This window comes from Epinephelus moara, chromosome 18, assembly GCF_006386435.1.
Source record: "Epinephelus moara isolate mb chromosome 18, YSFRI_EMoa_1.0, whole genome shotgun sequence".
Lineage (NCBI taxonomy): Eukaryota > Metazoa > Chordata > Actinopteri > Perciformes > Serranidae > Epinephelus > Epinephelus moara.
This window is the reverse complement of record NC_065523.1, coordinates 25,017,210-25,044,132: the sequence shown is the minus strand read 5'-3', so window position 1 is coordinate 25,044,132 and position 26,923 is coordinate 25,017,210. Positions and strand designations below refer to the sequence as shown.

At 41.8% G+C, this 26,923-nt stretch overlaps 3 protein-coding genes across 3 annotated transcripts in view; all 3 read left to right on the top strand.

Annotated features, from left to right (window-relative positions):
• Window positions 1-406: 406 nt before the first annotated feature.
• Window positions 407-8,841, top strand: si:ch211-256e16.3 (kelch-like protein 20). Its single transcript, XM_050068795.1, has 12 exons — window positions 407-509; window positions 845-1,147; window positions 1,221-1,355; window positions 1,443-1,634; window positions 3,531-3,674; window positions 4,787-4,973; window positions 5,474-5,620; window positions 5,776-5,904; window positions 7,154-7,330; window positions 7,445-7,591; window positions 7,693-7,858; window positions 7,989-8,841. The coding sequence occupies exons 2-12, from the start codon at window positions 866-868 to the stop codon at window positions 8,143-8,145; spliced, it is 1,863 nt and encodes a 620-aa protein (XP_049924752.1). The 5' UTR covers window positions 407-509; window positions 845-865; the 3' UTR covers window positions 8,146-8,841.
• A 1,817-nt stretch (window positions 8,842-10,658) lies between these two features.
• LOC126405195 (cytochrome b-c1 complex subunit 2, mitochondrial) lies at window positions 10,659-19,589 on the top strand. The gene is made up of 14 exons (XM_050068796.1): window positions 10,659-10,781; window positions 12,890-12,991; window positions 13,108-13,257; window positions 13,379-13,443; window positions 13,571-13,627; window positions 13,717-13,841; window positions 15,848-15,945; window positions 16,059-16,116; window positions 16,556-16,651; window positions 17,241-17,440; window positions 17,530-17,610; window positions 17,712-17,788; window positions 17,884-18,037; window positions 19,264-19,589. The coding sequence occupies exons 1-14, from the start codon at window positions 10,749-10,751 to the stop codon at window positions 19,345-19,347; spliced, it is 1,380 nt and encodes a 459-aa protein (XP_049924753.1). The 5' UTR covers window positions 10,659-10,748; the 3' UTR covers window positions 19,348-19,589.
• A 1,902-nt stretch (window positions 19,590-21,491) lies between these two features.
• Window positions 21,492-26,923, top strand: part of mosmoa (modulator of smoothened a) — a 35,111-nt gene continuing 29,679 nt past the window's right edge. The window contains exon 1 of the mRNA XM_050069128.1: window positions 21,492-22,499. Coding sequence (XP_049925085.1) covers window positions 22,394-22,499 — 106 coding nt within the window. The 5' untranslated portion in view covers window positions 21,492-22,393. The remainder of the gene's footprint in view (window positions 22,500-26,923) is intronic.

The following is a 26,923-nucleotide window of genomic DNA, read 5'->3' as shown; positions in this document are numbered from 1 at the left end:
AGGCTAAATCTGGCACATTTTCCTGACTTAAGTGTGTCATATTAATTAATGTGCACTGCCCCTTTTTAAATACACATAAATATATAGGCTACCGTTTCGGATAGCTGCCCCTAAATCCTGCACACTGGACCTTTAATGTACTGTTTAGATTCACTTTCAAATGCTATAAATAAAGGTTTAGAATGGCTGAATTTGGGACTATGAATATGATTCCATAGACTGTATTAATATGTATATTTGTATCATAAATATATGATTAAATATGTGAGATATTTTGCTTAAAAATAATTAAATTGACCACATACAATTTGACAAAATGTTATTATTTTTCAAAAATGTATTGGTGTGGCGCGGGTCCTGAAGCAAAGCCGGAAGTACTCAGCTGTGATAGCTCTTGCCCTGTGGGCGGGACTTCCGGTGAGAGGCTTTAAACGCTGACCGTAACGTTCGTCTAACTGTGTGTGGGGAGATTGGGCTCGCTCAATAGTGGTCACGATTATGTCTTACAGGTAATGTGCTTCATTCTCACAACTTCTGAACGTTTAATGTCACATGTGTGTACCTGCTGAGTAGTCTCGTGCAACGGCGGATTAGTTTGTCTCGAGAGCTCACGGCTCCTCGGTGCCGCTAAGCCTCATTAGTAGGCTAACGTTAACTGATAGTCAATCTCAGGTCGTCTCTCCGCCTTGTTGCTTCTCCCGCTACTTTTACAAACGTCACTCTTAAATTAAAGCTAACTTACTGAGAAGTACTCGACCAGCTAATGTTAAAGTCGTTTGTTTATCTAAAGTGTGAATTAGCCGTCCTAACTGTCTTGTCGTCTTTGCCTCCACTCACCTCCCAGGCTTGCCTAGAGTAGTGAGACATGGCTGAAATAATCGCCGTCAACGCCGGTTTGCCTTCACCGTCCACTATAAACGTCACCTTCCCGATCCAGGAGGACGCCAGCGCCGCTGCTGCCGCGCCCGCAGCCTCCCTGAGCAGCGAGGACTATCTGTTTGTGGAGTCCAGGCACCCCAACACTGTCCTGCAGGGCCTCAACAGCCTGCGGCTCAACAACGCCTTCTGTGATGTGACCCTGTGCTGTGGAGGACAGGAGTTCCCCTGCCATCGCATCGTGCTGGCCTCCTTCAGCTCCTACTTCCAGGTAAACGCAGCTCCCCTCACAGTCATGTCAGTGACAGGCACAAAATGTCCTGATGTTCATTTTGTCTCCTCAGGCAATGTTCTCCACTGACCTGATCGAGTCCAAACAGGAGCGTGTTGCCATCAATGGTGTTGAGCCTCAGATGATTGGCATGCTGGTGAGCTACGCCTACACATCAGAGGTCTACATTTCTAAAGCAAATGTTCAGGTAAAGTATCAGCACTTATCTTTTCTCCTTCGCACCATCCTTCATCAAAGCGTGTGTGTTCTAAAAACCAATCACATTTGCGTCCAGGCTCTGCTGGCAGCAGCCAACCTGCTGGATGTGATGGCTGTTCGAGAGGCCTGTTGTCAATTTATGGAGCGTCAGATGGATGAGATGAACTGTGTGGGGATCCACTGCTTTGCCGAGGCCCATTCTTGTAAGGTGCTGGAGAAACGCAGCATGGACTACATTCACGAGCACTTCACCAGTGTTTCTCAGCAGGTGAGAGCCTGATTGAGACCTATTGATATGTAAGTATGTCACTATTGACTCTACTACATGGATGTATTTGCAAAAGCGGTCAAACGCAGCCTGATTCCAAAATGCTGGAACCTAACTAAAAACAGAATTCAATGATTTGCGTATCTTGTTTGACCTATAGTCAATTGAATGTAGAGAAATCTCTGCACGTAAGCGGCAAGGCTGAAAACCAACACTGAATGCCTGTGACCCTTGACCTCTCAGGTGGCACTGCATGAAAAACCAACATGATTGTATAAAGGATGTTGCTGCGCGGGCTTGGAAACACTTTGGAAAACCACTGTCAGTAAACGCAGGTCTTCGCAAGTTAAGATTCTACCATGCAAAGTCATGTATCAACAACATCCAGAAACACTGCTGACTTCTCCGAGCCTGAGCTCATCTGAGGTGGACTGACCCTAAGTGGAATAGTGTACACAAAAAATTGTTTTTGGAAATCATGGACGTCGTGTCCTCTGGGCTTAAGAGGAAAAGGACCATCCACATTGTTTTTAGCACCGAGTTCAAAGCCAGCATCTTTGATGATAAGGGCTCATGGCGTCACGGGTAACTTGCACATCTGCGAAGGCACCAGGTTATGGACGTCCCCGCTTATTCCAGCAAGACACAAGCCACTTTGCAGTTGTATCAGCAGCTTGGCTTCGTAGTAAAAGACTGCAGCCAAGCACTAGACTGGCCTGACTGCAGTTCAAACCTGTCTGCTATTTAAAATGTGTGGCGCATTATGAAGCTATAAATACAACAACAGAGACCTTCAGACTGTTGAGCAACTGAGGTCGTATATCAAGCAAGAATGGGAGAGCGTTTCACTTTCAAAACTTCAGCTATTAGTGTCCTCAGTTCCCAAACACTTACTTAGTGTGGTTTTAAAAAAAGGTGATATAACACAGTGGTAAACATGCTCCTGTCCTAACTTTTTGCAGGCAACAAATTCATTATGAGTGTATATTTACAGAAAAAAAAGTTTAGCAGCTTATACACTAAGTATCTTGTCATTGTAGTGACAAAAACCGTATCACTGTACTGTCTCCTATTGAAAGTAGGTTTAAAAGGATTTTTAGATCATTGCATTCTGTTTTTATTAATGCTGATTTTTTTGGGGGGGAATCAGGGTTGAAGATGGACACTGCCTGTTGGGCAGTATGGATAAAGTCTGTCGCGCTGTAGGCAACAGTTTATAGATGAAATAACCAGATGGGAATGTCTGTTTTTGGCTAATCTAGTTAATTAAATTAGATCTGAAAGGATTAGTCGATGCATTTATTTGAACATGAATTGTCATAGAAGTCATTTATGAAGTGGAAATGCCAAACCGAGGTGGCAAAGTGAGGCGTTCGCTGCTATTCTTTGTTTCATATACTGTATTATTGTAAGTTAGATATATTTGGGGTTTGGACTGGTCAGACAAAACAAGTTATCAGAATAAAAATAGCATATTTTAAATTAATACAATTTTTAGGGAGCTTTTACAGCCACACTTGTATACGTGTCTCTGACAGTCGAAAAATCTTTACACTGATTTTCAAATATTTCCTCAGAACCAACTCTGTCAACAAAAATGGAAAAGAGAGTTTAATCCAGTCAGTTTTCCCTGGATAAATTAAAGAGCTCATCATCAACACTATCATCAGATTAACCCAGCGCTGCCTTCACACATGCCACTAGTACCTCACCAGGATAATTAAAGCTGGCAGTTTTGTGGGTTTCATGTGGGAAAGGGGCTTAACAAAGATAATCTACCTGCCTGTCAGCAGCCACACTGCAGCCTACAGGTGATTAGCTCCTGTGAATAGGGAGTCTGTTCACAAAGCAGATCTTTCACACTTCATTCTTTTGGTGTTTTCTTTTCCCCACCAGGAGGAGTTTCAGTCTCTGTGCGTGGACAAGCTGACAGAAATCATTGCCAGTGATCATCTCAACGTGCCTCAAGAGGAGATGGTGTTTGAGGCCGCCATGTCGTGGCTGAATAAATGTAGCTCTCGCAAACAGAGCTTTGAAAAGGTGAGTTTGCACAAGCTTTGGGTACTTATGTCTGTAGCCATGTTATAATGCCCCCTGCCACCACCTCCATGGTACATGTCTTAATCTTATTGTTTCTTCTTGATTGAAACTACTGTTTTTCCATGGAGATGACACGCCGTCTGCAGCCTGAGTATGCACGGTGTTTGTGTATTACTGAAAAATTAAGATATTATAAAAATAAATAATCAGATCAGATCGGATATCAGCAGATAGTCAATCTTAAAAGGAATAGTTCAGCTTTTTAGGAAATGGGTAGGGGAGAGGGAAGAATCGATACAGTATAGTGTTGCGATACTTTGTGTTGAAATATTGTCGATTCATGGACGCCACATATCGATTTTGTTTTTATCATATAAATCCTTAGTATTGCAGATACAAGTTAAACTTTTGCTAGCCAACTAGAATAATAAAATCATTTGCTTTTTTTAGTCCACTGGATACAATTTTCTGCAATAAAATGAACTGAGAAACTTTATCTTTAAAACTTTCTCTTATGAAATAAAACAAATTTTCCCTTTAAGGACAAAACTTAAACTTTAAAAATAAAGCTTAAATTGCAGTATATCACAATATCTGTTACTGCAATACTCAGCATATCGCAAAACATTTAAAATCTCAATAATATGGTATCATGATTATATCATATAGTCGAGCCTCTGGTGACTCCCACCCTGAGAAATGCACTCATTCATGTTCTTGCTGAGAGTCAGAACTTAGAGGAAGACTTCACTACAGCCAGCAGCTTCATAGCTTAGCTTAGCTTAGCACAAAGACCAGAACAACTAGCCTGGCTCTGTTCAACGGTAAATAAACCTACCAGTACCTCTGAAACTTATTAAGTAGCATGTTATTCCGTTTAAAAAAAAAAAAAGGTTTTACATGACTAGTCATGCTTTTATGAAGTGTTTTCTACCCCTTTAATCACTTCCTGGTGACTTGTCCGGTGTTTGTGCTAAGCTAAGCTAACCAGCTCCTGGATGTAGCTTTAAATTTCATTTAACATGCATTAAGTGAGTGGTATCAGTCCTCTTATGTAAGGCGAGTAAGTGTATTTCCCAAAAGATTTCTTTCCCTTTATTCGTTCCCCCAAGGTCCTCGAACATATCCGGCTGCCTCTCATCAGCCCCTACTACCTCCACGATGTGATCGAGTCTCTGGATGTGGTGAAGGAGAACCAGGGATGCCAGAAGCTCATCTCTGAGGCCAAGGACTACCTGCTGCTAAAGGACCGCCGCGGAGAGCTCTACTGCCCCAGAGCGAGGCCGCGCAGATCCACAGGTGAACGCACAAGCATCACATGCATTTTCAATATTGAGAGAGGCTGTATCTTTACATCGCTGTCAATCTATGTGGGCATTTTTTCCCCTGCACTTAGAAGAATTAGCAGAGAAGACATAGGTTAGAATTTGAATTTTATTGACACTCTCATTTTGTTTAGACATCTGGTTTCTGTACTGTGCTTACACACCACTGCAGCTGACAGTTATTGATTTGATTTGGGCTTTGGACTCAGTCGGAAAAAATGAGACATTTGAATACATCAACTTGGGCTTTAAGAAATTGTAAGAGGCTTTTTTTAAATTTATGGACTAACAATTAATCGCCAAAGGGGGATTAATCTAAAATGGCAGCAGTCATTAGTTACAGCCCCGCACACGACCACGTTGCATCCTACAGGGGCTGATTTATTTTATTTTTTTTGATGAATATCTATCCAAAGGCCATCGTGCCTCAGCTCACTCCTCTCTGTTCCTCTGCTCCTGTTGCCATGGCAACAGGGACAGCTGAAGTGATAGTGACAGTTGGCGGGGAAGACGACAAGGTGGTGCTGCGCAGCGTGGAGAGCTTTGATCCTGTGACGAACCAGTGGAAGAATCTGGCCTGCCTGCCCTTCGCCGTGAGCAAACACGGGCTGGTCGTGTCAGGTGAGGAAACATTGTGAGGTCCAGTTAAACTCATTCAGGACTGAGTTGATTGATGATATTATTATTCATATTATAATGAGCAACAGCTAAGCTTAGACGTGGTGCACATGACAAGTGGCATGTTTCTATCCTCCTCCTCCTCTCCGTCTCTGTAGACTCCACTCTGTATTTGGCGGGAGGAGAGTTTCCTGACGGCTCAGCCAGCAGGGAGATGTGGCGCTACGACCCCTGCTTCGACTCCTGGATGGAGATGGCGCCCATGAATGTCGCTCGCTCTGAGCTAGGTGAGGCAGTCTCATTACGGCCACACCTTCTTCTGTCCTGACCTGCACAGAAAACTTACATCATCAAAAATTACCTCCGATCACCTTCCTTTGGAAGCCCATTTCTGCCAGTGCGATTAAAAAACGATAATGTTAAAGCGAACCTATTATGCTTTTCCATATTTTGTGTCTGATATATGGTGTTACAATTAAGGATGTTAATATTAAAAGTGGCCAAAGCTCAGTAAGTGACAGGGTTTCCCACTCATTTATTTAATTGTGCCGCTTCGCCACAACATCAGCATTTGCCAACACATTTAAATTTGTTTTGGGCTGTGTTTCTCTGTCTCATGGCAGAGCGCCAAGCACAGTGAACGTGAAACTTAACGTTCCATTCATTTATATACTTTAAGGGTTGTCTTTCATTTTCCATTAAACCAGCTGTGTTCCCATGGAAACGACACACCCAGCAACACTGAGTCTAACCAGCAAAATAAAGTTAGCTCTCACCCCTCTCTGCAGCAGCTGCTCCTCTAATCCATCAATCTGATCAGCTCATTGATCCAAACACAAATTAATCAAAAGGTTTGAGTGTGATGATCCTCAATTCTCCATCCTGCAACTCAAACTCAACAAACTGCTGCTGAGGAAAAAGGTTAAACTCATGAAGGGTTCTGCCTGTGCTGCCTTACCAGACCCGCAAAAACCTATGTAGAAGTAATCCCTGTGAGCAAACACCTCCAAGCACTCCCATTTCCAACAGTTTCTCTGTGGCTACCGTATGACGCCAAAGTGTACCATATCTTTATATGGTCCTTTGCACCAGGCACGTTTTTGCAAGCGTTAACATTACATAGCCTTCCCTGCTAAATGAAGCTACACGCTGTTGTCAGGGAAACATGTAAACTGGTTGCTGATGCTGTTAATTTCTCTCCAATTTCTGATCATTCTTGCTGAAATGGATGGATGGTAGATGGACCTGCACTTGTATAGCGCCTTTCTAGTCCTCCAACCACTCAAAGTGCTTCACTCTCTGTCTTCATCTTCTTCTCCAACAAATTCTTAAAGGAGCATTTTATGGTATGTTTTAGCTGCACTAAGTGCTTCAGTGTGGAGCTACTGCACTCCCATGGCTCCACATAATGTCATGTTAAGTTGCGTTCTTGCAGCTGACACTTAAGAAGCTTTAAGTGAAATCATGGGTGCCTATCTCATGTATATGTAAACAGTTGTCATTAGTGACTTGATTATTCTTCCTCACTCCTCTCAGGCCTGGTGATGCTGGACGGCTTTGTGTATGCGGTGGGAGGGTGGGAGGGACGCTCTCGTCTGGACTCTGTGGAGTGCTACAACCCTCACACCAACTCCTGGCAGTTCACAGAGTCTGTCAAGATGGCCGTCACGAGTCCTGCCGTGGTGGCCCTGGACGGACTGCTTTATGTTACTGGTAGGAAACACAGGCTACACACACACACACACACACACATACACATTCTGCTTTAAGTTGTGCTTTTTATTGAGGAGATTTAGGTTTAAATTTCTCCTCACTCTGCCCTGGCAGGTGGTGCAGTTCTAGAGGACGGCGACGGCACAGACCTCGCTCAGGTGTACAACCCTAAAACTTGTGTGTGGACAGAGGTTGCCCCCATGCAGATCGCTCGCTCCGGCTCGGCTGCTTGCACACTCAAAGGAAAGATTTATGTCATAGGTATGCAGCACACCTTATAACACTCATCAGCAATGCAGCAAGTACTGTGATGTAACGAGGATGATGACACTGACTGTACAACCTCTCGCTTGTTCTCCCAGGTGGATGGCATGCCTCGACAGAGAACACGGATAAGGTGGAGTGTTACAACCCCAAGACTAACGAGTGGACCATGTGCGCCCCCATGAAGGAACGACGCTATCGGCCCGGTGCTGCTGTGGTGGATGGAAAGATCTACGTCCTGGGAGGAGAGGAAGGCTGGGACAGGTGAGGTTTCTTATGAATCTCATGGCCATCTATCCTTAGTAGGAATTGTGTGTGAAATCGGACTAATGTGCCTAATCTTCATGGTGTTTAAAAAGCCTTTCCTCTAATGCCGATCACCCTTTACGTGCAGATATCACGACACTATCGAGAGGTACTGTGACGAGACAGACACGTGGGAGATCGTCGGGGAGATGCCCACCAGTCGCAGCTGGCTCAGCTGTGTGTCCCTCCAACTCAGGAAAGACCTCCACATGAACAGCTTTCCCGGGACGCCAAATGACAACTGAGCGAGGGTGTCGGGGAGGAAAACTTCCGTGGTTATTTTTTACACCCTTGTTTGGGGACGGTGCACTACAAAGCTCAGAGCTGACGAGAACAGCAAACTGAGAAGGGACGCCTGGGATTTGGCACAGAGCTGTTTGAGCTGTTACCGGCAAGTGGTTTTTTTTAAAGGAGTGCTTGTGGAACGAGTCTGCTCTCTCGGGTCCCATCTTTTGGCGTGGTGACAAAGGAAATGTCGTGCGTGAATCTCAAGTGACAACTGCTGACTGAGTCGTCAGTCTGACAGCGGTCTAAGCTCACTCTCCGTCTGATGTGAAGTTGTTTAGGGTACTGTTTTAATGTCCGAGCGCCTCAGATCTGTGAAGGTTTTCTCAGCCAACATAGTGTATTTTTGTATTCTTATGTGCCGTATTTATTGGGGTGTGACTAGCTGTGAGAAGGATATTTTAAAAAAATGATAAACATTTCACTCTATGAAAAGATGCTCTGTGGGCCAAAGAATCTACCTGTCAATATTTTCGAAGGTCACCTGTGAAGAAGTCGTCTATACGTGAGCGATGTTTTGTAACTACACTTTGTACGTTCTGAATGATTGTCTTTGCTACATGTAATATGTTGAGTATATTTTTGTAACGTAGTGTGCGTCATGCATTTTAGTGAATTTTAAATGGAGTGGGTTCTAATAAAAATGTTTAATTCTTTACTGTGAGTCCAGGCGGGTTTTTTTTTTTCTCCGCTTTTTTCCTTTTTCACAAAAAGCCTTAAATATTTGGGTGATGAGAAAAACAAACACCTTTTATGATGTCATTAAATGTAATACAAGAGCCCTGTGATACCTGTTTTTATAGACTGCTAAATTCGTTTGTGTTCAATTACCACCTCCAAAAATATGTTTTTGCTAATTTTATTTGTTTTAATAATGGGAAGCCTAGTCTTCAAATATTTATTTAACCTTTTGAAACCAGTGTAGACATCAGTTAGCTTGTTCAGACGCCTTTCACGAGCATTACAATCTTTGAAACCTGAGCAAATCTGTTTGTTTTCTTTCGGAAACGTACGAAAGGCAATGAGTAATTTGACTAGAGATGTCCTGCAAATTGCACGAAAACAATAAAACATGATGAGAAAAATAACCTGAAGAAGAAAAGTAAGTGAAAGGGGAAATTATGTTTTTAAAAAAAAAAGGGAAAAAATGGCCACAAAATGCATTTAAAAGGATTTAATTTTTTTTTTTTATTATTTTTCAGGAAATTTTCCTGTAATTTTTCAAAATTTTGTGTTAATATAAGGTCGAATTGGTAGTGGCTGCCATTACTATCTCAGTCTTGATTTATTTTGTCATAGTTTTAACTTGAAGGTTCTCTGTGGAGTTTCTGACCACTGTTGACACGATGGAGCTGTTTGCCTTGTTTATCTCACGCTCAAGGATGCACATACACGCACAGGTGATGCAATGCACAACCCTACCCAGTTTCAGATTATCACACAGATCTACAGCCAAATAGAAACAAATTTAAACAAAGCAGGATTTAAAATGCTAATTGTAAAACAGCAAAATAAGAAAACTCTAATGTCATTTTAGGTACATGCTGATGCGTAGCCATGCCAACATTACTGTCTAGCTGGTGTCGTAAAGGTGGAGTATGCGATTCAGAGCAAAGATTCAAAGGTCTGGAATCAGGCAATGAAATCTCCACAGTGTATCTTTAAGGTGCATGTTTAATCTCAGCAAGTCAACATTTTTACTTAAGATTTCGGGATTAGTACCTTTTTTTTGGTCAGTAAATTAGATTTCAAGTAAAAAGTCTAAATTTGACTATTTATAATGTGACTCAGTATTTCATAGTGTACCTCTTAAGTAGAGATATAGCATGTAGAGGACAGTCACTATCATGGTGCTTATCACTGGAAACCAGCTAAAGAAATACTGATGGACATGTTTTATAAAGATAAATATATTTGTGTTCAGAAAAGGTTAAAAAAATGTAAAAAAAAAAAAAAAAAAGGGCCAATATGCACATTGGGAAAGATTATATTTAAATAACAATATTGAGAAACCATTTATTAAGACTTTTTCAAGAAGTTCATTTCTTAAATAATTTTATTTTAAATGAAAGTAGGTTGTCTTTAACCATCTAGCACTCTGTACAATGCTTTTCTGGTGCAAAATGGTCAAAGACAAGCTACTTTCATTTAAATAAAATGATAAAAAAAAAGAAAAAAAAACTTCTTTAAAACCTCTTTTGCAATAAAAGGTTTCTCAATGTTTACAATTAAATTAGAATCTTTGCCAATGTGCAAATGGGCCCTTTTAACATTTTTTAACCTGTAACACAAAAATACATATTTTTATCATAGACTGTATAAAAATAAGGATTTTTATAAAACGTGTCCATCTGTATTTCTTTAATTTTAATTATACAGATAATAATCTTCCATTAACCAAAGAGTTTGTAACAGACTGTATAACAGTAACAGACGGAGGCGCATTATCTTGACGTTCTATATCATCTTTGATCTACTACACGGTGCAGTGGATTGTGGGTAATACGTCAGCCCGCCGCCATATCTGTCTTTCTGTACCGGCTGAAGGAGAGAGCCTGGAGTCATGAGAGGAATCCGGTCTCTGAACAATATCCCCGTGAGTCCCGTGTTTTCTGAATCTTATCCGAGCTGTGTCACCGGCAGGAGCTAAACTCTGCTCATAACGGTCCTCGGTCTGTTTGTAAAGAGCCGCCGCAGTTAGCTCCAGTTAGCCTAGCTGGCTAGTTAGCTTGATAGGTGGCTAGCTAATGCAGGCTTATCTAACGTAAAGCTTTTGCCTGCACGGTCCATGAGTCGCTCACATGAATTACTTATTTTCAAGTGTAATGCGAAGTATTTTTGTAGTGTAACAGTCTGTTGGTTGGGTTTAGCTTTGTCGCTTGTTGTAGCTTCTTGTGGTTCAGCTGGATGCAACCTGAAGGTCATCTCCAAACTAGCCTGTCTTAATTATTTTGATCGAGGTGTCTGGAAGGAAACAACACCCCATATTTGGTCATAGTCTCATGACATCCATGTAGTTTACTGTCAGTTGCTCCAAGCTTTGTTTACAGGAGACATGTATGTGTGGCTTTAGTGTACAGAAGTTGCACGGGTCACTTTAGGACAGCCTACATTGACGCACCCAACTTGACATGCTGTCAGTGTCTGGCATGCCATAGATGGAAATGGTCATATAGTGCATACACGTCATTATTCTTTTGGTTGATGAAAAAAAAAAAATCAACTTAATTGTCTGTTGAGTTATTTACAAGTAATTGGCAGGGTTTTAAGTCATCACTTGTGCCAGTGCTTTTGACTTTTTGCTGACAAAAAGTTAATAACTCAATAATTAAATCGTAGTTGATGAGTTATATGACAATACAGCTTATAGATAGTGGTAGCATTACATCACAGACCTTGATTTTTGGCTCAAGACCCCTTGTCTAAATTAGAGTTACCTCGTCTGTGTGGGTTATCACCAGGTCAATTGTTAAATGATTTTCCTTGTTTAATTCTGAATAACTTGTAGAGACCATAAAAGGTAAAATTGTCCAGTAATTTAGAAGAAAAAACACAAAGGAATCATCATATAAACCAGATTTTGAGCAGCAAAATAAACATATATTAAAGGTTTAGTGTGTAGGATTTAGGGGAATATACTGGCAGATATAGACTATAATTTAATAAGTATGTTTTCTTTAGTGTAAAATCACCTGAAAATAAGAATAGTCATGTTTTCATTACCTTAGAGTGAGCCGTTTATAAACACAAAAGGAGCAGCTCCTCACCCAGAGTCCAACATGTTGCGCTGCCATGTTTCTACAGTAGCCTGGAACGGACAAACCAAACACTGCCTCTCGATCGGGCCATTCACGTTTCAATGCCAGCAACCGTAATTAGCAGCCCCTCTGCGATGTGGCAAACAGGGTTGTAAAAAGACTGATTTTTACTGTGGAACTGCTTGTCAGTGTTTTTACTGGTTTAAATCAGCTGGTCCGTTTGTTTTGGAGACGAAGAGACCTCTGTGGATAATTTGGCTCCTGGTTAAAACCCTCTGAATGTCTGGATTTTTAGTTATCAGAGAGAAAAAGGCGATTTGTAACGTGAAACTGCTTTATTCAGCATTTTTACCAATTTTAATCACCCGGTCCGTTTGTTTTGGAGAGGAGCAGACCTCTGCAGATAATTCAGCTCCCGGTAGAAATCTCTGAACAATGAGCACTGGAGGAATCCTAACTGGGAGCTCAGGCTTTGCACATGGGAGAAGTTTTAGCTGGTTGCAATCGGCAATTCTCACTGCTAGATGTCGTCCACATTGCTCCTTTAATGCAAACATTTCCTGTTGGTCCTCTGTTGACCCCTCTGAATTATGGCAGGGATATAGGTGTCTCTCAAGCACTCGTGCTTATAGCGGCATGAGGTACGTGACAACTGCTACAATGAGACATTAGAGGTCATGTTACTCTGGGTGAAGTTTTTTTCTGATCTGATGTCAGCCTGCTTTTATGGAGCACTATCACTTGAGCAAGTGGAGGAAAGTATCCTTCTCCAGTTGACCTTACTGCTCACACTACTTGAAGCTGTACTACAGTCAAACAGAAACACTTTTAGCTTTAGTCAAGGAAAGTAGAAGAAGTTCAACCAAAGAGGATGCTCTCGGGGAAAAAGTTAAGCAGCTGCTTAAGAAGTCACTCATCTTCAATATGGTGTCACTGCTTCCCACAGAAACGTTGCTATGCCGCTGCCAGGAGGAGTGAAGCTCTGACTGAACCCCTCTCGGGCCGTGCACGTTCCTCAGCTGCACCTCTCCCTCCCCAAAATGTCCAGGTGGGTGCTGCTCTGGTCTACATGTGAAAAACTGTTGCAGTCTACAATTGAAGTATAAAATACATACTTGAATATTTGGTTGCAAGTTTGCGGTAACATTTTTTCGGCTGCTTCAGGTGTCCAAGCTTCCAAACGGTCTGGTGATAGCATCGCTGGAGAACTATTCCCCCCTGTCCAGTGTTGGTGTGTTTGTGAAAGCCGGGAGTCGCTATGAGACCGTGGAGAACCAAGGCGTCTCTCATGTGCTACGACTGGCATCAAACCTGGTAATTTTTGTCTTTTCTTAACTGCTCACTGTGGCGGACAGTCGGCTTTCAGTTTGTTTCTATTTCTTGTATCGCCAGCATGCAGCAGGATCTTGTTGAAACACTTCTGTTTGTTTTGTAGACTACTAAGGGAGCGTCTGCCTTCAAGATCTGTCGTGGAGTGGAGGCACTGGGGGGCAGCCTGAGGTCAGTGAGGATACGCTCTGCACATTGCACACACTGACAGTCCATGCATTTCCGGCTATAAATAAACACCAGTGTAACCATAGCCCACCACATTGAACCAACTGTGTTGTCATGTGTTTACTTGCAGTGTGACATCATCAAGAGAGACAATGGTCTACTCCGCAGAGTGCTTAAGAGATAACCTGTAAGTGCGGCCATTTTATGTCAAGCCTGTCATGTTTGTTTTTACTTACTCCTCAGTTTGTGTTAATGTTTCTGTATGTGTGTGTGCAGAGATTTATTGTTTGAGTATTTGGTCAACGTGACTGCAGCTCAGGAGTTTAGGCCGTGGGAGGTAAGCGACCTGACGTCCAGGGTGAAGATCGACAAGGCTCTGGCCCAGCAATGTCCTCAGATAGGTTGGTACAACAGTTCAGCTCCTAACTACCCGCTTTTTCATTGTGGGAAATAAACAGCCACAGAACTTTGGCCTTTATGTACTATACAGCAGTGGTTCCCAACTGGTTCAGCCACGGGGTCCAGATTTCTCCTTAGTCATTAGTTCAAGGTCCACACAGTTTAATACATCCGGTGTCATACTTGCATTTGGCCATGTCGTCAAGCTAGTTTCCTGTCTCTGTCAAGTAGCTGTCCATTAGTCACTCACTTTACAGCAGGGAATGGCACTTCAAAAGAAAAGCTCAGTGCCAAAAATTCACTGTACTTTAAAATAAAGTGTTTTTTCAAACTTGTCATGTTTGCAAGTCACTTGCGGTCCATTCAGAGTGGACCTGGGACCCACTTTTGGACCATGACCCACCAGTTAGAAACCACTGCTATACAGTATATTGAGTTGCTCTTGCTAGCACGTTTTTACTTGCACAATGTAGTGTGACGTGTATCCGTTTCATGAACGTCAGGTCTGTTTACCTCTGTCATCTCTGTAGCAACGTTACCTTCACCTCTGATGTTAGCGATCAAAGTACTTTTGCATCCTTAAGTTAGTTGGCGCTACGTCACTTTACAGTTAGCTTCATACATATTATTAATAGTGTTTACTGTTTGTGTTTGTATATAGTGTTTTGAACATTTAAATAATCACCTCAGTCTTAAATTAGCAAGGTTAGCCTGTCAGCTAACCTAGCTGGCTACGAAAAAGAAGAAAAAGCACTGTCAAGATTATGAAGAGGGCGGCAGCTCTACGGTGCTTTAGTGCTTTAGACGGTTCATGTCAGTCAATAATATATTTTTAGCAGCTCTTAAGAGAGCTAAAAACAGAGCCGTAGCGCACTAACGTTAGCTAACCTCTGAAAATTAGACAAACGTTGGTGCTACACTGAGTGACTAACGTTAGCTAGCTGATTGTCATCTAAGACACTGATGTGATTATAAAAATGTTCAAATACATTATATACAATAATGAACAGTAACACTTTTAACAGTGCTAACAAAGCTAACTGTAAAAAGTGAAGTAACGTTAGCAGACTTAAGAATGAAAAAGCACTGCGATCACTAAGGGTGGAGACAGACGAAGTTACAGTGTTAACTGTAAAGAGTGTTGTCTGTTTACTTTGTGTCTACTCGACAGTAATGTTATTACTTTCGCCTCCACCCTCAGTTCATCCTTCAGTTAGCTAACGTTATCTCACTTTTCACAGCTAGCTTTGTAAATATTGTTAATGGTATGCACTGTTTGGTTTTGTATATAGTGTTTTTGATCATTTTCATAATCTCCTCTAACTGTTAGTGGTGTTAGCTAGTCTCTCACTTTAGCACCAAAGTTAGCCTGTTTCTTTAGCTTAGCTAATATTTAGCCGCTATGGCTCTCTTTTACACTCACTGCTTGGAAGAACTGCTAAATGTATTAAAGTGACTGACGCACACCGTCTTGTGAGAGCCAGCAGTAAGGTTTCGCAGAGGTGACTGTCCCCTTCATAAACTCGATGGTGCTTTTCTTTATTCTATTAGCTAGCAAGATTAGCAGACTGGCTAATCTTGCTATGAAAGTGATCAAAAGCAAGATAGACAAAACAAACAGTAAATACTACTAGCAAAATGTACAAAGATAACTGTGAAATCTGAAGTTACTAATGTAAGGATAAGAAAAGGATCACTTAGGTCAAAGGTGAAGGTAACGATACTGTAGAGGTGAAAGGAAGTTAACAGTCGTAAAGTTCAGACGTTCGTCACACTACTGCAGGTGGAGAATAATGGATCTATCTGACAAGTCCATAATTTACCGGCAGTTTCTTTTTGGCTTAAAGCTGCAAGTAGATACATCGTGGGCTGGTGATTCTCTGTGGGATGAGTTAATTGTACATTTATCTCATTTATTCTTACATGCTAATGATGTGTCAAAAATCATTCATCACCTGAGACCTCAATAGAGTTTTATAGATGTAATGTTTCCTATTTTCTCCCGCAGGTGTAATTGAGAAGGTGCACGAAGCAGCGTACAAAAATGCCCTGTCCAACTCTCTGTACTGCCCTGACTACATGGTCGGTCGAATCACCCCCACACAGGTACGGATCCTTGTTAGCAAGACATGTAAATCTACCTAACATAACCTTTCATTCTTCGTTAGTCTGTGCGTAGCTTTTACACACGTCTCCTCCTCCTTATCGTCCCCTTGTAGCTGCACTCATATGTTGAGGACAATTTCACCACTGGCAGAATGGCTCTTGTAGGACTAGGTGAGTGTCTGCTCGTGCTGTGTAGTCTGACTGCGTGGTTTTGTCACAGCCGCTCTCCTCTCTGACGTGGCTTCTTTTATCAAGGCTGCATTTTAGTAGTGTGTACTGTGAAATCATGGTAGTCACGTTAATGTAAATAAACTCTGTGTGTGTGCGTGCATGCGTGCGTGCTTACACTACTCTCAAATGTCCTTTTGGCCTCTGCCCAAGGGCACAGAGGTGTGTGTCAATACAGTAAGCCAGCAGTGATACTGATGTGGATTTTTGAACTTGTCATAAGGCGAACGCTACAAGTGTCAGCATGCCTGAATGATGACTTAGCGTGCTCTTGTGGATGTTTCTATGCTGGGAATGTGCGGTATTTTTCAGTTCATGAAAGTGCTCTGTGCTCCACCTCAGTTGTATGTTAATGTTAGTTTTGTCTGATTTATGCGTTCAGGTGTAAAGCACTCCGTCCTGAGGCAGATGGGCGAGGGGCTCCTGAGCGTCCGCAGCGGGGCTGGAGCACCCGTGGCTAAGGCTTTGTACCGTGGAGGTAAAACTCATGTTTAAATCATAGACTGTACAATAACAAGTGGATGTAGCCACCATGACATCACCCATTGGTTTGTGGACTGATGTTTTGAAGCCTTGAATGTAGCATTTTGATGACCGCCATCTTGGCTTTTTTGAGCCAGAAGTGACAGTATTTGGATGAGAGGGTGGAGCTGGCATTGCTATTCCTCTGTCCTAATTGACAGGTCGCCACTTGTCAGTCACAAGGCATACTCTGTTTTATTTACTATGTTACTCTAAATAGGACCAAAATTGACAAAACGAACATCATGCTATATTTGAAGAAGATTTGAAACTAGTGACTGAGAACCATAAACTCATCAGGAAAATGTTTACTAACATGATAAATCAAGTGCAAGTAGGGTCATTTTTGCAAAGACTTGCATACAACCAGCCTCCTAGTGGCCATTAGATGTATTGCAGGTTTAAGTCACTTCCTCATCTGATTCACTTTTCAGACTCTGAAGCCACGTTGACTTTTTTTAATACAGTTTTTGATTTGAAAGCGACATTTAACTCTGTAAGATTCATCACTGCGTTATTGTCATGATGCTGTTTTTTGTGTGTAGGTGAGCTGCGGGTGCAGAATAACGACGACCTGGTCCACGCACTGATTACCAGCGAGGGCGGCGTCACAGGTAGTGCTGAGGCTAATGCCTTTAGCGTGCTGCAAAGGATCTTGGGATCTGGGCCACATGTAAAGAGGGGCTCCAACATCACAAGCAAACTGAGCCAGGGTATTGCCAAAGCTACCACACAGCCCTTTGATGTAAGTTTTAAAAAAGAAAAGGCAGAGTTATATGGCATTGTTTGGACAGTTTGTCCCCTAAAGTCAGATGACCTCTGGCTGTCTTTCAGGCCACAGCCTTCAATGCCTCATACTCTGACTCTGGCCTGTTTGGCGTCTACACCATCGCACAAGCTGACTCTGCAGGAGAGGTGACTGCCAAATTCACTCCTTCCAAGACAAATCTAAAATGTGCAAAGATGCCAGAGTCTGCATTTCACTGAAATGTTGCTTGTTGCTGTCCTCTGTGTAGGTGATCAAAGCTGCCGTCGCTCAGGTGAGGGGTGTGGCTGACGGAAATGTATCAGAGGCTGATGTCACCAGAGCAAAGTGAGTCCTGGGCAAAGTGGGACACACAGGTGAAATGGTTGTGTACTAAAGTATTATGTTGTTGACCCTGGTGTGTGTTTGACTTCCCTGTGTAGGAACCAGGTGAAATCAGAGTACTTGATGTCAATTGAGGGCTCTGATGGCCTGATGGAGGAGATTGGTGCGCAGGCTCTGACCACTGCAGCATACCAGCTCCCTGACGCTGTTCTCCAGGCTATAGACGCTGTCACCCAGGACGATGTGGTCAAAGTGAGTGTCTCCACTGTAAAGATGGTGAAACTGTCAATTTTGAACCTTTACATTTAGTGTAGCTGCTGAACATTTAGTAGTTAAAGAGACAGGTATTTGTTTCAGGTGTCAGTGGAGACCAAAAACAGAACTAAAAGATGAGTGGATATTGGACTTGCAGTCATCTGATTGCCTAGTCTTGGAACCAGATGGATCTTCGAGCTTATGTTTCAGTTGTTCTGGCAGATGTCTTTGGTTCCATCTCCAGTTCAGACAGATCTCTAGCCAGCCTGGCCGAGATCAGACCAGTCGCAACTGTTTATCCAAACCTAGCTTAGTAAAAAGTTTTATTTTTGGACTTCTGACGGCAAAAATGACAACACTTGTTCACAGCAAGGTGTCTCGCACATTCAATTATTTGTGGCGTTTTGGAGCCGAACCATTCATTAGGCACACTGTTGGAATATATATACTAATTTGTTATTCAGAGCACCACACCCTCGGAGCATAGAGCGTACTCTGGGCACAGACGGAGCAGCACAACGCCAACCTCAATGAAAGGGAAATTTAAATGTTATAATTCATATAAAAATAGAACACTGTATTTCTTAGAGCTCTTGTTTTAGTGTTGCCCATCGTATGTCCAACCTACTTTAGATAAAACCAGCTGTGTTTCCATGGAAATCACGCACCTCGCTATCAATCAGTGGATCGTCAGCTACCGCCACACAGATTCTATTATATGGGAAACACTGCACAGACATACTGACGCTACACCATCACAGCTCATATTTGCACGCTGTAGTGTGTTTACATTTGTCTGTCGCTCAGCCCTTCATCACGTGTCATGTTGCTCTGATTGACTGTAAGTCTATCCAATTGCGTCCAGAGGGATTTCGGTCTATGACTAACTGGCATTTGTAATTTGGTCTGGCAATGTCAGGCTACAAAATGCCAGAAACATGAGTCGAATGAAAGTTCATGTTGCTCCATGTCTGCTCACTGTGTAAATTGGAGCTGCCTGGTTTTGCGTGTGTGTGTGTAGTGACCTTTTTATGAAGCTGTTTATGAGTAATGAAAAAATAAATGCAAAGTTAAAGTAATGTAACTCTTAATAATCTAAGTCTGCAGGTGTTTTCATCAAATTTCTTTGATGTCAGTAAGTGGAGTAGAGTGAGTTGAAATGTATCTATAATTTATGTAAGATGTAAATAGTAGTAAAATTCCCCATGTTCCTTTCTTTACAGGCTGCGAAAAAATTTGTGGATGGCAAGAAGACCATGGCAGCAAGCGGACATCTGGTGAACACGCCGTTTGTGGACGAAGTATGAATATAATATTTGAGGACGGTTGATTTTAACTTGGGCGTGTTGCGCCCGGCTGCTTAAAAAGGAGAGAGGACCTCAAGGCCACAGCCTCCTGCAACAATTCATTTGACGTCACCAATCATTTGTAGTCTGTCCCGCAGTAAGTGTAAGCACCAACAAGAAGCCGGAGAATCACGATGCAATTTCTCTTTTGTTTTTTGTCAATTTAACTGTATATCTATGTAAATTAAAGACAGTAATAACAACGGGTTGTCGCTTGAATTTGTATCTTGAAATAAATCCGGATTCACAGAGGGTTTTTAGTGCTGTATCAGGAGTGTGAGGGTGGTGTGGTGGTTAAAAAAGGCTGTTCAGGCAGCAGGTATTTTTAGCACATAGAGGTGATGGTCCATTTATCAACCAGTAGGGGGCCCCAAAGGTGCAAACATGACTTGGCAGGATTGAAAGTTGCCTTTAATCCAGTGTTGCACATCCTATATTTAGGTTGAAGCAGCCTTGTTTTTGCTTGTGCAGCCAGTGCAGTAGCTGCAGAGGAAGAGTTGTGGAATAAGTATTAAGTAAAACTGGCAATACCAGCTAAATGTACATAAAGAATCAAAATAAAAGTAATTATGTACTGGCCTCTGTCAGTGTGGTATTGTTAAATGTTATAGTATTGTAGTATGTTGCAGCTGGTTTAGCTAAGAATCATTTCACTGTAGCTAAATCATAATGCATTATATATTATAAGATGTTCATGTGTTTTGTGTGTAAAATATTAATCTGCAGAGTGGCTTGTTACTATGGCTGTCAAATACAGTGAAGGAGAGAGTACAATATTTCCCCTCAGAAATGTAGTGGAGTTGAAGAATAAAATGAAAAGTACAGGTACTTCAGAAATGCATTTACACAAAGCACTTGAGTAAGGTGTGCCCTAAATCTCCAAATAAATGTTTGGTGGCCACAGGGAAAAAAATTTGACAGCGCTCTTATGACGAAATCATACCACCATGTTGTCTATGCCAGTTCATTTATGGTAAATTGAATTATGGCTACAACTAATGATTATTTTCACTATTGCTGATGATGTTAGCAACTATTTTGGATTCACTGTTTATTCATAAAATGTCAAAGAATGTTGAAACATGCCATTTGCAATCCCTTAAAGCCCAAGGTGAAGTACTGAAATAGCTTGACCCCAATTTTGTTTCAATTTACAGTCATAAACCACAAAAAGCAGTAAATTATTCACATTTCAGGGGCTGGAACCAGTGATAGTTAACTTGATAAGTGAACAACTGATTATCAAAAAAATTTTTTTTAATTTTCTCATATTATTCCAGCTCTAGTTCAACTAAAAAGGGCTTTTTTGAGGGCAATATGCTTCACATAATGTTAAAATAACAGCAAAAGTCTTAGACCTTGGCATTCTGTCTGCTTTATATGAGATCATCTCTCATGTTTGCATCTTATCTGTTGATGTATGTGGTTTATATCCTTTACCTGTTTCATATGAGCTTATTTATATATGAATTTATCATTATTTTATTTTATTTTACCTTGCACCTCCATCTGGTCATGTATGGGCTTAGCGCACTTTAACATATTCGCTCATGTTCTTAATTTTTGTATGTGGTGAGCAGGGGACTTAAATGGGTGGGGACTTTTTAAATGTTTATTCTTTAAATCTGTTGAAGTGGATCACCCAGTTTTTGAAATTCATATGTTGTATTCCTATGGTCTAAGACAGTCCAAAAAATGTAGTAAACATGAACAACTCCCCTCCAGATCCAAAAGCTAGAGTGCTAAATCTCACATTTGTGATGTCATAAGGTCTGTAGCTCCTCCATAAAAATTTCCTAGACCATAGAAATAACATTGGAATTCTTAATTTAGGTGGGGTTACTATTTAATAAACTTGAAAAATGATGTACAAAATAATAATAATAATAACAGTAATAATTATAGTCATAATAATAATTATCATTTTATTTTTATTATTATTTTATTATTATCATTATTATAATTTACCACAAACAGGGCGACTCAGGAAATCATACACCCCGTTTAGTGCAATGTATAGTATCGCGAGAAGTGCACGAATGCCCCCCTCTTGAACGTGAAGACACTGAGCTGTGTGTGTGTGTGTGTGTGTGTGTGTGTGTGTGTGTGTGTGTGTGACGCTGCGTGGGGGTGTTCGCCTGATGTCATTTGGCAGAAAGGGAGGCTGAGCTAACGGTAGGCACACACGGGTGGAAAGCATAACAATAACGTTACCGCTTTGCCGTCCACATCGGGACTTTGTAACGGCTCCTCGGGATTTAAATACGCAGCGTTAAATACCGTCTCCTCACCGTGGTCCGAGGAAGAAGAAGACGAAGAAGAAGAGGAGGAGGAGGTGAAGCTAACGGACTGAGAGTACCAGATGCTATTCCAGCGGAGAAGGAGAACGGGCTCGAATAAGCAAGAGAGGGTGATGGGTTCTCGTTTCCCTGACGGCTAACGTTAGAGCTCCGCTAGAAACACGGACACCGCGAAGTGAGGGGAACTTGGTTTGCTTCTTCTCGGCCTCCGTCTGTGTGACATTGTGTCTGAAATGCTAGCGCAGTCGCGGTCTCGGCCGTCGAGCAGCCTCTGGGCCGCAGCTCGGCACACCGAGCCCGAATCTGGGAAGTAGCTAGCTAGCTACCTGCTAGCCGCAGCTGTACCCGATGCTGCTGTTGCGGCGGCTGCTGCTGCTAAACGGATCCGAGAGACAACACAAGCAGTTCAGGGCCCCGGCGCGGAGTGAGCTATAGTTTTACCGTACTGGACTACAACGGACATTTGAGATGTGATGCTTTTGTGTGTCGTTTGTGAGCCTTTTGTAGCTGGACGCTCTCGCCTGCTTGACGCGAAGGAGCTAACGTTGCTGCAAAATGCACAGCAGAACCCCAACAGCAGGCTCCTGTTGAAGGGGGCGAGGTTAGACTGATAACAGCCCACCCTGTGTCTCAACACTCGGGGTCACACTTTGGACAACGAGCTGCACATTTTTCCACGTTACTCAAACGCGTCGTCAGCTGGCGATATGGATAAACTAACGATCATTTCAGGGTGCCTGTTTCTGGCAGCAGATATCTTTGCAATAGCCAGCATTGCAAACCCAGACTGGATCAACACTGGTGAATCAGCAGGTAAATGAAGCAGGCCACAGCTGCTATTGAAAACTACTGTTGTGTTTTTGTGTGATTTTTAGCAGGATTTCTTGCCACTGCCCCCCCTCACACACACACACCGCAGGAGCATTTGCCATCAGATAATCTCCACAACAAAGATATGTTCTATTGTGTGTAGGGTTTCATCTGCTGCAACATCTTTTGTCCTCCACAGCGATGTGTCCTGTGCATATGTTTATTGACTCCCAGACCAAAAATCACCATTTCATAGCTGATTATTCAGCCCCGTGGACAGCAGCTACTTCAAGGGCTGCAACTAATGGTTATTTTTATGACTTTTGATCAGTGGATGAACCTTTAGTCTAGTAAATAGCAAAACATAGTGAAAGATGCTCATTATGATTATCTTGATTTCAAGGTCTTCAGATTGCTTGTTTTGTGTGATGATCAGCAGTGAAACAAACAAAAAATGACATTAGATTTTCATACAAATATGTAAGAAATAACAGCAAATTCCTACTTTGCTTAGTAATGTTGCTGAAAGAGGTTAGTCAATTGATAGATTAATAGGAAGTAATTTGCCAACAGTTTACATGTGAGGCTTTGCTGCTTTTTTGTTTTATATTATTGTAAAGTAAGCATTTTTGGGTTTTGTGCTATGAGAAAACATAAGCTATTTGAGGACATGACAATTTGACGGGCATTTTCAGACATTTTGTAGACCACATAGTCTGTTATGGGGGGAAATTATTGTTAATGTCAGCCTTTTCTCTGTCTACCAACTAATTGATTAAGTGGCTTATCATTTCAGCACTAAAACTAATACTCGTCCTGTGTTTCTCGGGTGATTTCACATTCGAAGTGACCTCCATGCCACCACTTTAATCAAAGATCACTTGAGGAACCAAAGCAGGTGCTCATCTGTGGCGTCCCCTGCTGATTTGGGACAGACGCACGTGCTGTTTGTCCTCTCGCTTTATTTGTGTCCCTCCTGAAAACACATCCAGGCTATTGATAGACAGCTGCTCCTCTTTGTTCCCTCTGCAGGATGACAGCTTAGTAACTGGGTCAGGGAGGGTCCACATCATCCACCAGCACACATGCGAGCTGTATTAGCTCGACAGAATAAGCAGTCTGTGCAAAAGTAATAATAGGATGCAAATGAAAGGAGGGCACTGTCGACAGTTCATGCCATCTGATTGTGTCGGAGCAATCACATCTAAAGTTAGAACAAAAAAGTGGACAGTAACCTCCCACTACTTCCATGTACATAAAGTTAAACCTCTGTTACCTAAAACTGCGGAGAGTGAGGTGAGTGTGGGTGTAACAGAGCAGGTTTCACACAGCTAACGACTTCCACCTCGCCGTCACTGTTCTCACGTCCCCTCGCAGATTTCACTGCCCTCTTTGATGATTGTGATGTGACTTGTCCTGGATGGTTTTATAACGCAACATGCAGGTGATAGACATCTCCCTCACACTCATTTTGAGATTGTACCAGCCACTGTTTTGGAATATTAGATAGTAAATGGCACCGTTTGTTTGCCTGCAAAGTAAATTTTGAATAAATTTTCACCTTGGTATGGCGTGAGTAGCAAGTATGGCACGAGTTAGTCTTACAACAGCCTTTTCAGATTATATACTCAATGGGCAAATAAATGCAGGTTGTCAATACCCAGCTGCAGATAAACTAGAAGTGCCACATAATGTGCGTCTTAAGTGCCAAATGTACGAGGCGTTATTTGTGATAGAGCTTTGAGTGTTACTAAAAGACCATTATATCTTTATAGGGCGAGCGTGCGGCCTCAACCACACACATTCGTGCTACGTTTTTGCGGTACCACTTTTCATTAACCTAAATGTCAGATGAGTAATAAACACATGATTTATGTCTTACTATAATGTAGCTGTAAGCAGATATAGCCAAAGTGTTTGTTAATGTACTTGACAACAACTGTAATTCCTCCTGTGGGCACCATTAAGTGGAGGCTGGTGTATCAACAGATAAATCACAATGAAGTAAAACAAGTGTTAGGTCTTCAAATACTGTACATTAATAACCATTTAACATGTCATTATCTCTTCTTATAACTGCATTATAGTGTGTTGTAAAGCATATGTGCAGTAGTGATTATAAATGTTAAAAAGGGGGATTGAAGGGAAGTGTCACCATTTTTTTTCTTAGGTGTTTATCTTGCAGTTTTGATGGTATTATACCATTTTTGCATCTTTGCCTCCACTAAGGATTTTTTTATTGTCAGTTCTGCCGTATTTACAGGACATATAGGGGATAAACATCCAAAGCATAGCCCGTTGTAGAAATACAATGACTCCGTATCAGAATCCAGATTCACGGGGTATCAGTAATACTCTGGGGTAGCCTACACATGTAGTTACTCAAACTTTATAGAGAAATCAGTCATTACAGAGTAGGGCTGCAACGATTAGTCGACTTATCAATGACTAATCGACTGTTGAAATAATCGTTGACTATTTTAGTAGTCGACTAATCGGTTTGAGTCTTTTTTCATAGAAAAGTACTGTAATAGTACCCCAAAATACCCTGATTGCAGCTTCTTATGTTCAGATATTGGCAGCTTTACACACTCTCCCATGATGGTGAACTAAAACCCTTTGGCGTGAGTATGAAACAAGACATTAGATGACATAGTTTTTGGGTTTGGGAGAGACAGACCAACATTTTTCAACATTTTAAGACATTTTTCGATAAAATGATTAGTCGACTAATCGAAGAAATAATCGACAGATTAGTCGACAGTGAAAATAATCGTTAGTTGCAGCCCTATAACGGAGCCCTTCGAAAACAACTGGGGTACTGTTGCATGCGTACACAGTATCCCAGTTATCAAGTGCCATTGACTAACTGCGAAGGTGTGGCCTCAGGCGTGACGTAACAGGAATACAAACAACAACAGCAGCGAAAAATAGGGCTGCACGATATATCGTTTGAACATCGCCATCGCGATGTGCGCATGTACGATAGTCACATCGCAGGACATGCGATGTTTTCTCTTTTTTCTTTTTTAGAACATGTAAACTTTTGTTTTGCTTCAGAAAAGCAGCTCTGAAGGAAGCTCCTTGCTCCGCTCTGCTCGCCCCTCTGAGCATTCAGCAGCCCCTCCCCCTCTCATGCACACGCTGCAGTCACACACTGAAAATGAGTGACATGCAAGAGGGAGAAACGGTAGGATTTATGCCCGGTTCACACTACACGACTTTCCTGCCCGTTCTGAAAGTCACTGTGTCACATTACACGATTGTGGAGTCATAAAATCACGCAGTGACTTGGCCGACAGACATGACACACTACACGATGGTACTCACCAATTATCCCCAGCCGTCTTTGACGGCGTGTGTGATGTCATCGGGTTATTCTTGTCCTATTTTTATTACTTTTACTATTATTTGAGTCACTGTGTCTGTTCATGTGCCAGCTGAAATGTTGTTGTAGTAACGTAAAAAGCGCCAGCAGATGGCAGGAGCTACATTTGAAGTATCGTAAACAAACATACAAGTCACCGAATCCTCCACAACAAGTTCCTACAAATGTTTCACAATAAAAGCCTGTTTTGAAAATGGAGGGATTCTCTCAGCTGAGGTTATAAGGGGCTTGTAATTTGAAACAAATTCAGGAAGTGTGGAGTTTGAAATGACGACGCAATGTGTTAACTTTATAAAGACAACGGGAGCAGATAAAAAGTAAAAATATAAAGATACAGAGGGATTAATAAATAACGGACCGTCTATAATGTAGTCTGTTTCAAATGAAGCTGGGAGCCTCTGCAGTTGTGGTGAGTAAAAGCCCCGCCGCTATTTTTTAATTTTCTTAGCTTAAGTCATCTGGTGAAAATTCTTGTATTTTTTAATATCGCAATATATATTGCAAAAAAAAAAAAAAATCACAATGTCAGTTTTTTCCAATATGGTGCAGCCCTAGTGAAAAGAGTCTCACTTCTGGAGCGATGCAGAAGTGGAGCTAAGTCTTTTGGTAATGAAAGAGGCTGCTTATTTTCGTCGATTGCCCCCCTGGAGGACAGTTTTGTAAGAGTAGTGTAGCTGCTTTCAGGAATAACGTCAGCTCAGCAGTAGTGTGTGTGTGAGGCAGAGAGAGGGAGATGCGGATGCGGTCAGATCAGACGGGTGTTGGCGATCGGAGCAGAGAAGAAATGAGCTGTTAAGTTGTCAAGGTATAGGAAATGTACAGTGTAGTGTTAAATATGTCCTGTCGCTGTGATCTTCAATTGTTGGTTTGTTTTTGTAAACATCACAGGCGCCTGTGCAAATAGAGCAGTGATAGCTGTGCAGTGATCACTAACCAAGTTACTAGTAAGCTATATGAATAATGTAATTTCTCTGTGCTCACATAAACACTATATCCCCAATATGATCACAACTGGAATAAGCCTCATAAACAGGTTATT